A 12,068-nucleotide genomic window follows, 5' to 3' on the forward strand; every position below is an offset into this window, starting at 1 on the left:
CTTTCTTACTTTATACCCACATTTTCTGTAGGACATATCCTCTGGAAGCCTCCTGAGATAGAGATTGTGAGAAGTAAATTTTTGAGCTTTTGCATCCCTGAAAATGTCTTTATTCTGCCCACATATTTGTTTGATATTTTGGCTGGATATAAACTTCTCTTGGAAATCATATCCCCTCAGAATTTTGAAGGTTTTTGTTTTGTTTTGTTTTGTTTTGTTTTGTTTTACTCTCTTCTGGCTTTTCTGTTAAGAAGCCCAACATCATTCTGATTCTTGATTATTTGCATGAAACATTGTTTTCCTCCCTTTTTCTTGGGATGGGAGGGGGAGCTTGTAGGATCTTTTTTTTTCCAAAGTTCTTCAAGTGTAAACACTTAAAATCTACTCTCAGGAATTTTCAAGAATACAATACATTGTTACTAACTAGTTACCAGGTTGTGTTAGGTCTCTTCATGAACTTATTCCTCCTATCTAAGTGAAATTTTGTATTCTTTGACAAAGGTCTCACAATAGTTTTTTCTTTGTTTGTTTGTTTGTTTGTTTTATCACATGGTATTCCCAAGCAGACTTCCATGCAAGTACTAACTAGGCCTGACCCTGCATAGATCTGATGAGATCAGATGCCTTCAGGGTGATATGGCTGTAGACCCCCCACCCCCACCCGATAGTCTAAGTTTCTAGTTTCTTTTTCTTGTCTTACTGTGTTGGCCAGGACCTCCAATAAAATTGTGAGTACAAATGATGCTAGTTGGCACCCTTTTCTCATTCCTGATTTTAAAAGGAATATTTTCAACATCCCTCCGGTTAAAATGATGTTTATTACTATAGGTGTGTGTGTTTGTTTTGAGACAGTCTCTCTCTGTCATCCAGGCTAGAGTGCAGCGGCACGGTCTTGGCTCACTGCAACCTCTGCCTCCTGGGTTCAAGCGATTCTACTGCCTCAGCCTCCCAAGTAGCTGGATTACAGGCATGTGCCACCATGCCCAGCTAATATTTGTGTTTTTGGTAGAGATGAGATTTTACCATGTTAGCCAGGCTGATCTCGAACTTCTAGCCTCAAATGATCCACCTGCTTTGGCCTCCCAAAGTGCTGAGATTATAGGCATGAGCCACCATGCCCAGCCTACTATACATTTTTATAGGTACCTGTCATCAGATTGAGAAAGTTCCTTTCTAAGTTGATTTATTGGGAGTTTCTTGGCCTAAGTATATAAATTTTATCAGATGCTTTTTCTGCATCTATCAAGTGGTTATATGTTTTTTCTCTGATGATGTGATGATGATACCTGGGATAAACCCAACTTGGTCATGGCTTATTATCCTTTTACACATTGTATTAATTTTTACTACATAACAAACGTTCCTAAACTCTAGTGGCTTAAAACAACAAACATTTACTTGTTTGTGAGTCTGTAGGTTGGCAGTTGGGCCTAAGTGTAGCCGAGATGGCTCATCTCTGTTCAAGTGATATCAGCTCGTGTATTAACAATTACTTATAAAAGTTGCCACACATTTAACAGTTTAAAACAATACTGTGAGCCAAGAATACAGGCATGGCTTAGCTGGGTCCACCAGAGTCTTTCAGAAGGCTGCAGTCAAAATATCAGCTAGGGCTGGAGTCTCATCTGAAGGCTCAACTGGGAAGAGATTTGGTTCCAAGCTTACTTGGTTATTGGGAGAATTTCATTTCCCTCAGGACTGTTGGACTGAGCCTCAGTTTCCACCAAGCTGTTAGCCAGAAGCTACCTTCCTTTTTTTATCACTTGGGCCTTTCCAGCTTGGAAACTGACTTCATCAAAGCCAGAAAGGGAAAAACTCTTCTAGAAAGACAGAAGTCACAATCTTATGTAACCTAATTATAGAAGTAACATTTTATTACCTTTGCCATGTTCTGTTGGTTAGAAGCAAGTCACTAGGCCAGCCCACATTCAAGAAAAAGGGATACACAAGGATGTGAATACCAGAGGCAACTATCATTCTTATCTTAGTCTCCCGTAACTGGGCTCATTAATATGTATAGGCCCAGTGGCTCACACCTGTAATCCCAGCACTTTGGGAGGTGGGTGGATCACCTGAGGTCAGGAGTTTGAGACCAGCCTGGCCAACATGGCAAAACCCCATCTCTACTAAAAATACAAAAGTTAGCTGGACATGGTAGCACATGCTTGTGGTCCCAGCTACTTGGGAGGTTGAGGCAGGAGAATTGCTTGAACCCAAGAGGCAGAGGTTGCAGTGAGCCAAGGTCGTGCCACTGCACTCCAACCTGGGTGACAGAGCAAGACCGCACCTCCAAAAAAAAAGAAAAATATATGTAGAGAGCCTCAGCCTTGACAGCTGGATTTTTCTTTTCGACTAGTCTCTTACCATCCAGGGGGTTAGCCCAGGCTTGTTTACAAGGTAGCAGCAGCAGGTTCTAAGCATGACAGCAGAAGCTACAAAGTCTCTTGAAACCTAAACTGAGAACACACACTGTCACTTCAGCTGCACTCTGTTAGTTCAAAGCTAGTTACTGAGCAAGCCCAGATATAAAGGATAAGGAACTAACCTTACCTTTGGATAAGAGGAGCTCCAACAAGTTTGTGAGCCTTTTTAATCTACTTGACATAGTATTTTGACTTGCTAATGAGTAAATTTGCCTTTTCCTTTCTCATAATATCCTTGCCTGGTTTTGGCATCAGGATCATGCTGGCCTTATAAAATGAGTTGGAATTCCCAGCTCTAGACATAGCACCTGCCATAGGGTAGGTGTACAAAGATATTTATTGGTAGAATGAATGAATCAGTGAATGAATGGATAAGCAAAATGCCTGTAGATGAGACAGAAGAATCAGTCAGAGAAGTAAAAGTCAACTAGGACTTGAATATGACAGATTTTTTTTTAAATAGAAGTTCAGTTTTATCTGCTTTCTTAAGTTTGTGTAGCATTTCTTCTTAGGAAGACATTCTACAATTACCTGCTCTGCTCCCAAAGTGAAATTCATATTTTGCTGAAGCAGAACAGAAAGAAACCTTTCCAAGTTTCTATAATTTGTATCACATTCTGAAGTCCCAGTTACTATGATAGCTGCAAAGAAGCAATACAAGGTGGAGGGTCTGAGAGGGAGAGAAAAGGGACTAAAGTGCAACATAGCTGAAAAATTAGCTGGCTGGAAATTATTGCTCCCAGGACATCAGTGATTCAAGGTTTCTGTGAGCCTTAGGACTTGGGTAGGGAAAGCATTCCAAATTATATCCAAAAATAACATCTCCGTGTTTCTTTTTTAAATGGCTGACTCATAATGAGACCCTTACAGACTTTGTTACATTCTCAAGTTTCCATGTAATGTATAAATTGATATATGTCTAAGCTGCTATGTGGCATTTGAAATTCTCTGCAAAATTTAGCTTCATATTGGCAGCATTTGCTCTTCCTTTTTTGGATTTCATTTGGTTATTGAACAAAAAACCCTAATTTTTTTTTATAATTGTTTTTCCTCATTTATATTCAAACACTGCGTATAAGATGACCAGACACCATCTGATTGGTGACCTTAAATACTTTCAAGTACCTGAGCTAAACATATTGCACAATTGAATAGTATGTTTGGTTATAGGTATACAGGCAGCTTTAGCCAACAGTGAAACGTATTTTGTTATTTAGCAGCCATTGTCTGTCAGTAGGAAGCAAATTCATCTTTACAGATCTCATTTTTCCTAGAGCTAAACTTTCTGTTTCTCCTTTATAAAGAGGTATTGAGGCATTGCTTTATTTGGTTGTTGTGAGAATTAGAGGGTGTATTTTGTTTAATTTTTAAACTTAACATTTTATTTAATGTTTTAGTTAATAACACTATTATAAATGCTTTACAAATATTAATTCACTTAATCTGCATAATAAACTCATGAGACAAACACTATAATTATCCCCATTTTATAGATGAAACTGAGGAACAGAGAAGTTAAGTAAATTGCTGTAACATAAACTGATAATTGGCTAAGCTGGGATTCATACCCAGGTGGTCTGGCTCCAGAACTTCTGTTCTTAATCATTCTGCTATTTTGTCACTATGTGAAAATGTTTCTGTAAGCTATAGATACTGTACAGTTTAGTAGCACATATTATTAAGTATGTAACACTGTACTAGATGTTATGGGAGATATAAAAGAATCAGAAGCCTGCCTTTGAAAAGTTTATAATCTAGTTGGGGAAGAGAAGTATGACATAGAAAATAGCAATAATATAGCAGCCTGTAAGATCACTGTCTACCAAGAACTATTCACACATAATAAAATATACACTTTTTTAAATGCCTTATACATAACATAGAATCTACTGCCTGTAGTTAATGTTGATTGAATGTGGATGACTTTAAATAATATTATTCCCATTTTCACAGTAAGAAGACCTGGGTTATTATTTGCAGAGAGAAAATTCTTTAAAAAAAAAAAAAATGAAGTGCCCTAAATAAATAAAGTAACGTTACTTATTTATTTAGTTATTTACTGAGATGGAGTCTCACTCTGTCGCCCAGGCTGGAGTGCAGTGGCGTGATCTCAGCTCAGTGCAGCCTCTGCCTCCTGGGTTCAAGTGAGTCTCCTGCCTCAGTCTCCCAAGTAGCTGGGATTACAGGCGCCCGCCACCCCACTCAGCAGCTGATTTTTTTATTTTCAGTAGAGACGGGTTTCACCATGTTGGCCAGGCTGGTCTGGAACTCCTGACCTCAGGTGATCCACCTGCCTCGGCCTCCCAAAGTGCTGGGATTACAGGCGTGAGCCACCCTGCCCGGCCTATTTATTTATTTTTGAGAGAAGGTCTTGGTCTCTCATCCAAGCTGGAGTGTGCTACAGCAGTCATGGCTCACTGCAGCCTTAGGCTCTCAGGCTGAAGGGATCCCCCTGTCTCAGCTTCCTCACTATAGGTGCGTGCCACCATGCCCAGCTAATTTTTTTATTATTTGTAGAGATGAGATTTTGCAGTGTTGCCCAGGCTGGTCTCGAATTCCTGGGCTCAAATGATGCTTCTGCCTCAGCCTCCCAAAGTGCTGGAATTACAGCCATGAACCATTGCCCAGCATCTCTCTTTCTTTGTAATATATATTCAATATATATATAAGGCATACATAATATAATATATATAATTGTTTTCTGAGCTACCTGAGAATAAGTTGCAGATATGATTTTCCTTTGCCTTTAAATATGTCGATATGTATTTCCTCCATCTCCTCCAAAAATGATAGTCTCTAAAAACAGGAAATTACATTGGCACCATAATTCAATATACAGACTTTATTTAAACTTCACCAGTTAACTTGATAATATCCTTTAGAGCAGTACAAAACAAATTTGATCACCCATGTTTTAAATACCATGGCATGTGCTATAGGACACTCATTGGTATAATTTGCATGTTCCCCCAAATCTCATATTGAAATGTAATCTCCAGTGTTGGAGGTAGGGCCTCGGGGGAGGTTTGGGTCATGGGTACGGATCTCTCATGGCTTGGTGCTGTTCTTGTGATAGTGAGTGAGTTCTCATTTAAAGGTATGTGGCATCTTGCCCCCAGCTCTCTCTTATTCCCCTCTCTTGCCATGTGACTAGCCTGCTCTCACTTTACCTTCTGCCATGAGTAAAAAGTTCCCTGAGGCTTCCCCATAAACTTCCTGTATGCTTCCTGTATACCCTGCAGAACCATGAGACAATTATAAATTATAAATATTTCTTTGTAAATTACCTAGTCGCAGATTCTTTATAGTAATGCAGAATGGCCTAACACACTTATTATGGCTCCTCTCTCATCTCAATCCTGTGGTTTTTTGTTTTGTTTTGTTTTTGTTTTTTTTGAGATGGAATCTCACTCTGTCACCCACGCTGGAGTGTACTACAGTGGCATGATCTCAGCTCACTGCAACCTCCACCTCCCAGGTTCAAGTAATTCTCCTGCCTCAGCCTCCCAAGCAGCTGGGACTACAGGGCATACTACCACACTCGGCTAATTTTTGTATTTTTAGTAGAGACAGTGTTTCGCCATGTTGGCCAGGCTGGTCTCAAACTCCTGACCCCAAGTGATCCACCCACCTCGGCCTCCCAAAGTATTGGGATTACAGGCGTGAGCCACTGCACCCACCCTTCAATCCTGTGTTGGTTCCAAGAGCACTGAGCAGATACTCTGTTCCCTGACTTACTCATGCAGGCAGGGCAAATGGCTTTATTTGATTTTTTTTTTTTTTCTTTTGTATGATTCAGTGGAGCAGCGTGACTTCATTGGAGTGGACAACACAGGAAAGAGGCTGCTCTTCATGGCTAATGAAGCAGACTTGGATGAAGAGCTGGTCATTAAGGGATCCATCCTACAGAAGTAAGCCCTAGGGTGTTTTCTTCTGGCAATTATCCTTGTCTTAAAACAAAATAAAACCACCCAGTGGGTGGGAAAGAGGGAATGAAAACTAGACTATACTGTGTGAAATTGACAAAAGTATGTGAATATTTTTCCCATGAGACAGGATGAAGGCTTTTCTTCACTGCATAAGCCTGTTTCCCTGTCTTTTCTTGCCAAGGTAGAGCCAAATCCTGCATAAGAGTCAGGCGAAGCAGCTGTGAGAAGAACAAGACTGTCTTTCTGACAGTGTTATAAAACCCCCTTTAAAAAAAAAGCGGTGAAAAAAACACAACATAAAATGTACCATTCTAACCTTTATTTTTTTGTTTTTGTTTTGTTTTGTTTTGTTGGTTTGTTTTGTTTTGGTTTGTTTTTTGTTTTTGTTTTTCATTGTTTGAGATGGAGTCTCACTCTGTCACCCAGGCTGGAGTGCAGTGGTATAATCTTGGCTCACTGCGACCTCTGCCTCCTGGGTTCAAGTGATTCTCCTGCCTCAGCCTCCTGAGTAGCTGGGATTACAGGTATGCACCACCATGCCCAGCTAATTTTTGTATTTTTAGTAGAGATGGAGTTTCGCCATTTTGGCCAGGCTGCTCTCGAACTCCTGACCTCAAGTGATCCGCCCACCTTGGCCTCCCCAAAGTGCTGGGATTACAGGTGTGAGCCACCATGCCCGGCCCATTCTAAGTGGACTTTTTTTTGAGATGGAGTCTTGCTCTGTTGCGCAGGCTGGAATGCAGTGGCGCAATCTGGGCTGCCTGCAACCTCTGCCTCCCAGGTTCAAGCGATTCTCCTGCCTCAGCCTCCCAAGCAGCTGGGACTACAGGCACCCACCACCATACCCAGCTAATTTTTGTATTTTTAGTAGATAAAGGGTTTCATCATATTAGCCAGGCTGGTCTTGAACTCCTGACCCATAGTCCACCCGCCTCAGTCTCCTAAAGTGCTGGGATTACAGGCATGAGCCGCCACGCCCGGCCCTAACTGGCTATTTTTAAGTGAACAGTTCAGTAGTGTTAAATGTGTTCAAATTGTGGTGAAACAGATCTCAAGAACTTTCATCTTGCAAATCTGAAATTCTATACCCATCAAACAACAACTCCCCATTTTTTTCTCCCCACAAGTCCTTGCTACCTATGATTCTACTTTAAATATCTTATGTAAGTGAAATCATACAATATTTGTCTTTTTGTGACTGTCTTTTTATTTTACTTATTTGCTTATTTTACTTAGCCTAATGTCCATGTTGTCCATGTTGTAGCATATAACTGGATTTCCTTTTTTTTAAGGCTGAATAATATTCCATTGTATGTATGTACCACATTTTGTCATCCATTTATCTTCTTACAGACATTTGAGTTGCTGCCACCTCTTGGCTGTTGTGAATAGTGCTGCAGTGAACGTGGGTATACAGACATCTCTTTAAGACCTTGCTTTCAGTTCTTTTGGATATATATTTAGAAGTGAGATTACTGGATCATATGATAGAGAACTATGATGTTTAATTTTTTGAGGACGCTACATACTGTTTCCATGGCATTTTCACTGTTTTACAATCCCACCAAGTGGGATTAAGATCCCCAGTTTCTCCACACCAGTACTTACATGGTAACTGATCTCAGATACAGAAGGAAAAGAGACAATTCATTTGTATTATATCAAAACAAATAAAACATCCAGGCAGAGCCATGACTCAAGCATGAATAAGATCAAAAGAATCAGAATGTCAGCTGTACAAATATACTACAGAAAACAAAATGAAAGCAAGAAAAATGTCCTGTAAAAGACAAAGAAGCTACCCTGAAAAGAATATAACATGAAATAAAAGAAATTTTCTTAAAACTACGCAACTGCATAACCATAAAACTACTTATTAAAACGTGAATTTAATAAATAAAAGTTCAGTAATGAGATGATAAAAAAGAGGATATTACAGAACTAAAAAAAAAGAGGATTGGCCGGGTGCAGTGGCTCATCCCTATAATCCCAGCACTTCGGGAGGCAGAGGCGGGTGGATCACAAGGTCAGGAGATGGAGACCATCCTGGCTAACACAGTGAAACCCTGTCTCTACTAAAAATACAAAAATCAGCCGGGCGTGGTGGCACTTGCCTGTAGTCCCAGGTACTTGGGAGGCTGAGTCAGGAGAATCGCTTGAACCGGGGAGGCAGAGGTTGCAGTGAGCCAAGATCGTGCCATTGCACTCCAGCCTGGGCGACAGAGTGAGACTTGGTCTCAAAAAAAACCAGGTTTAAATAATTACAGAGTTAATACATTTTAAAATAGCAAAAGAATGGAATAGACACCACTGAAAATCAAATTATTGGCAAAGAGGAATAGTTTCAGATATGAGTGATCTAGGTAAAAAAGAAAATCGTTTAAGAAATTAGAATCTCTGAGGTTGGAGGATCGCTTGAGTCTAAGAGGTTGAGGCTGCATTGAGCCATGGTTGTACTACTGTACTCCAGGCTGGGTGACAGAGCGAGACCCTGTCTCAAAAAATGAAAGAAAGAAAGAGAGGGAGAAAGAGAAGGAGGGAGAGAGGAAGGGAGGGAGGGAAAGAAAGAAAAGAAATAAATTAGAATCTCATAGAAATGAAATACAAAGATGATTAAATGTAATTAATGAATTAATGCCTCTGAATTAGAACATGGATTTCTAGAAAGAAAGAAATGAAGGGGGAAGAAAACATCAGTGAAATTATTTTTAAACTTTTCTTAGGATAAAAGGAGCTGGATTTCTAGACTGAAAGGAAACTGAGTTCCCAGTAAAATGGAGAAAAGAAACATACCAAGTTTATCATTGTGAAATTTTATCACTGCTAACAAAAAGATCTTACAAGCTCCTGGAGAGGAGAGAGGATATCATATACAAAGGAATTAAAATAGCTTTGAACTTCCTAACAGCAACACTGGCAACTATAAACAATGCCTTTAACATTCTTATTTCTATCTAATCAAACTATCAATCAAATATGAGAGTAGAATGAGAACTTTTTAGACATTTGCTTTCCATGCATCTGTTTTCAGAAAGCTACTAGACAAGGATGAACACTTTTACTGCTGTTACCCAACATAGTACTGGAAGTCCTAGGTAGAGCAGTCAAACAAGAGAAGGAAATAAAGGGCATCTAAATTGGAAAGGAAGAAGTCAAATTATCTGTGTTTGCAGATGATATAATTTTATATTTGGAAAAACCTGAAGACTCCATGAAAAACTATTAGAACTGATAAATACAGTAAAGTTCTAGGATACAGAATCAACATATGAAAATCAGTAGTATTTCTATGTGCTAACAGCAAAGAATCTGAAAAAGAATTAGCCGGGCATGGTGGCATGTGCCTGTAGTCCCAGCTACTTGGGAGGCTGACGCATGAGTAGTGCTTGAAGCTGGGAGGCGGAGCTTGCAGTGAGCCGAGATGGTGCTGCTATACTCCAGCCTGGGCAACAGAGCAAGACTCAGTCTCAAAAAAAAAAAAAAGAATCTGAAAAAGAAATCAAGAAAGTAATTCTATTATAATAGCTACAAATTAAATAAAATACCTGGGGATTAACTTAACCAAAGAAGCAAAAGGTCTCTACAATGAACATTATAAAATATTGATGCAATAATTTGAAGAGGACACAAAAAATGGAAAGATATTCCATGTTCATGGATTGAAAAAAATCAGTATAGGCCGGGCGCGGTGGCTCAAGCCTGTAATCCCAGCACTTTGGGAGGCCGAGACGGGCGGATCACGAGGTCAGGAGATCGAGACCATCCTGACTAACACGGTGAAACCCCGTCTCTACTAAAAAATACAAAAAAACTAGCCGGGCGAGGTGGTGGGCGCCTGTAGTCCCAGCTACTCGGGAGGCTGAGGCAGGAGAATGGCGTGAACCCGGGAGGCGGAGCTTGCAGTGAGCTGAGATCCGGCCACTGCACTCCAGCCTGGGCGACAGAGCGAGACTCCGTCTCAAAAAAAAAAAAAAAAAAAAAAAAAAAAATCAGTATAATTACAATATAGTTGTTACAATTACTCCTCAAAGCAATCTACAGATTTTTTTTTTTTCTTGAGACGGTATCTCACTCTATATCCCAGGTTAGCGTGCAGTGGCATGCTCTCAGCTCAGTGCACCTTCCACCTCCCAGGCTCAAACGATTCTCCTGCCTCAGCTGCCTAAGTCGCTGGGATTACAGGCGCCCACCACCACGCCCAGCTAATTTTTGTATTTTTAGTGGAGACGGGGTTGCACCATGTTGCCCAGGCTGGTCTCGAACTCTTCACCTCAGGTGACCCACCCACCTCAGCCTCCCAAAGTGCTGAGATTACAGGCATGAGCCACCACGCCTGGCTGCAATGTACAGATTTTATGCAATCCCTATCAAAATACCAATAACATTCTTCACAAAAATAGAAAAAACAATCCTAAAATTTATCTGAAATTGGCTGGGCATGGTGGCTTACACCTGTAATCCCAGCACTTTGGGAGGCCAAAGCGGGTGAATCATTTGAGGTCAGGAGTTCGAGACCAGCCTGGCCAATGTGGTGAAACCCCATCTCTACTAAAAATAAAAAATTAGCTGAGCGTGGTGGTGGGTGCCTGTGATCCCAGCTACTTGGGAGACTGAGGTGGGAGAATTGCATGAGATGGAGGTTGCAGTGAGCTGAGATTGCAGCATTGCACTCCAGCCTGGGCAACAGAGCAAGACCCCATCTCAAAAAAAAATAAAAAATAAAATTATATGGAATTACGGAAGACCCAGAATAGGCAAAGCTATCCTAAGCAAAAAACAAAACTACAGGAATCATATTACCTGACTTCAAATTATACTACAGAGCTTTGGTAACCAAAACAGCATGGTACTGGCATAAAAACAGACACATAGGTCAGTGGAACAGAATAAAGAACCAGAGATAAATCCATACACCTTTAGTGAACTCATTTTTGACAAAGGTGCCAAGAATATACATTGGGGAAAGGACAATCTCTTCAATAAATGGTGCTAGGAAAACTGGATATCCATATGCAAAAGAATGAAACTAGACCCCTGTCTCTTTCCATATACAAAAATCAAATCAAAATGGTTAAAGACCTAAATCTAAGACCCTAAGACCTCAAACTTTGAAGCTACTACAAGAAACCATTGAGGAAAGTCTCCAGGACATTGGTCTGAGCAAAGATTTCTAGAGTAATACCCCACAAGCATAGGCAGCCAAAGCAAAAATGGACAAATAGGATCATATCAAGTTAAAAAGCTTTTGCACAGCAAAGGAAACAATCAATAAAGTGAAGAGACAACCTACAGAATGAGAGAAAATATTTGCAAACTACCCATCTGACAAGGGATTAATAACCAGAATATAGAAGGAACTCAAACAACTCTATAGGAAAAAACCTAATCTGGGCTTTTAAATGGGCAAAAGATCTGAATAGACATTTCTCAAAAGAAGTCATACAAATAAATGCCAAACAGATATATGAAAAGGTGCTCGACATCACTGATCATCAGAGAAATGCAAATAAAAACAATGAGATGTCATCTCACCTTAGTTAAAATGCCTTTTATCCAAAAGTGAGGCAGTAGCAAATCCTGGCAAGGTTGTGGAGAAAGGGGAACTCTCATATGCTGTTGATGGGAATGTAAATTAGTACAGTCACTATGGAGAACAGTTTGAAGGTTCCTCAAAAAACGAAAAATGGAGCTACCATACTATCCAGCAATCCCACTC

At 40.2% G+C, this 12,068-nt stretch overlaps 1 protein-coding gene across 2 annotated transcripts in view; it reads left to right on the forward strand.

Moving 5' to 3' along the window:
- EIF2B3 (eukaryotic translation initiation factor 2B subunit gamma) overlaps positions 1-12,068 on the forward strand; it is a 156,734-nt gene that overhangs the window by 64,037 nt on the left and 80,629 nt on the right. For both annotated transcript variants that reach the window (XM_033226655.1, XM_033226656.1), the window contains exon 5: positions 6,223-6,334. In XM_033226655.1, the coding sequence (XP_033082546.1) occupies positions 6,223-6,334 (112 nt within the window). The remainder of the gene's footprint in view (positions 1-6,222; positions 6,335-12,068) is intronic.

This window comes from Trachypithecus francoisi, unplaced genomic scaffold (genome assembly GCF_009764315.1).
Source record: "Trachypithecus francoisi isolate TF-2019V2 unplaced genomic scaffold, Tfra_2.0 Lachesis_group12, whole genome shotgun sequence".
NCBI lineage: Eukaryota > Metazoa > Chordata > Mammalia > Primates > Cercopithecidae > Trachypithecus > Trachypithecus francoisi.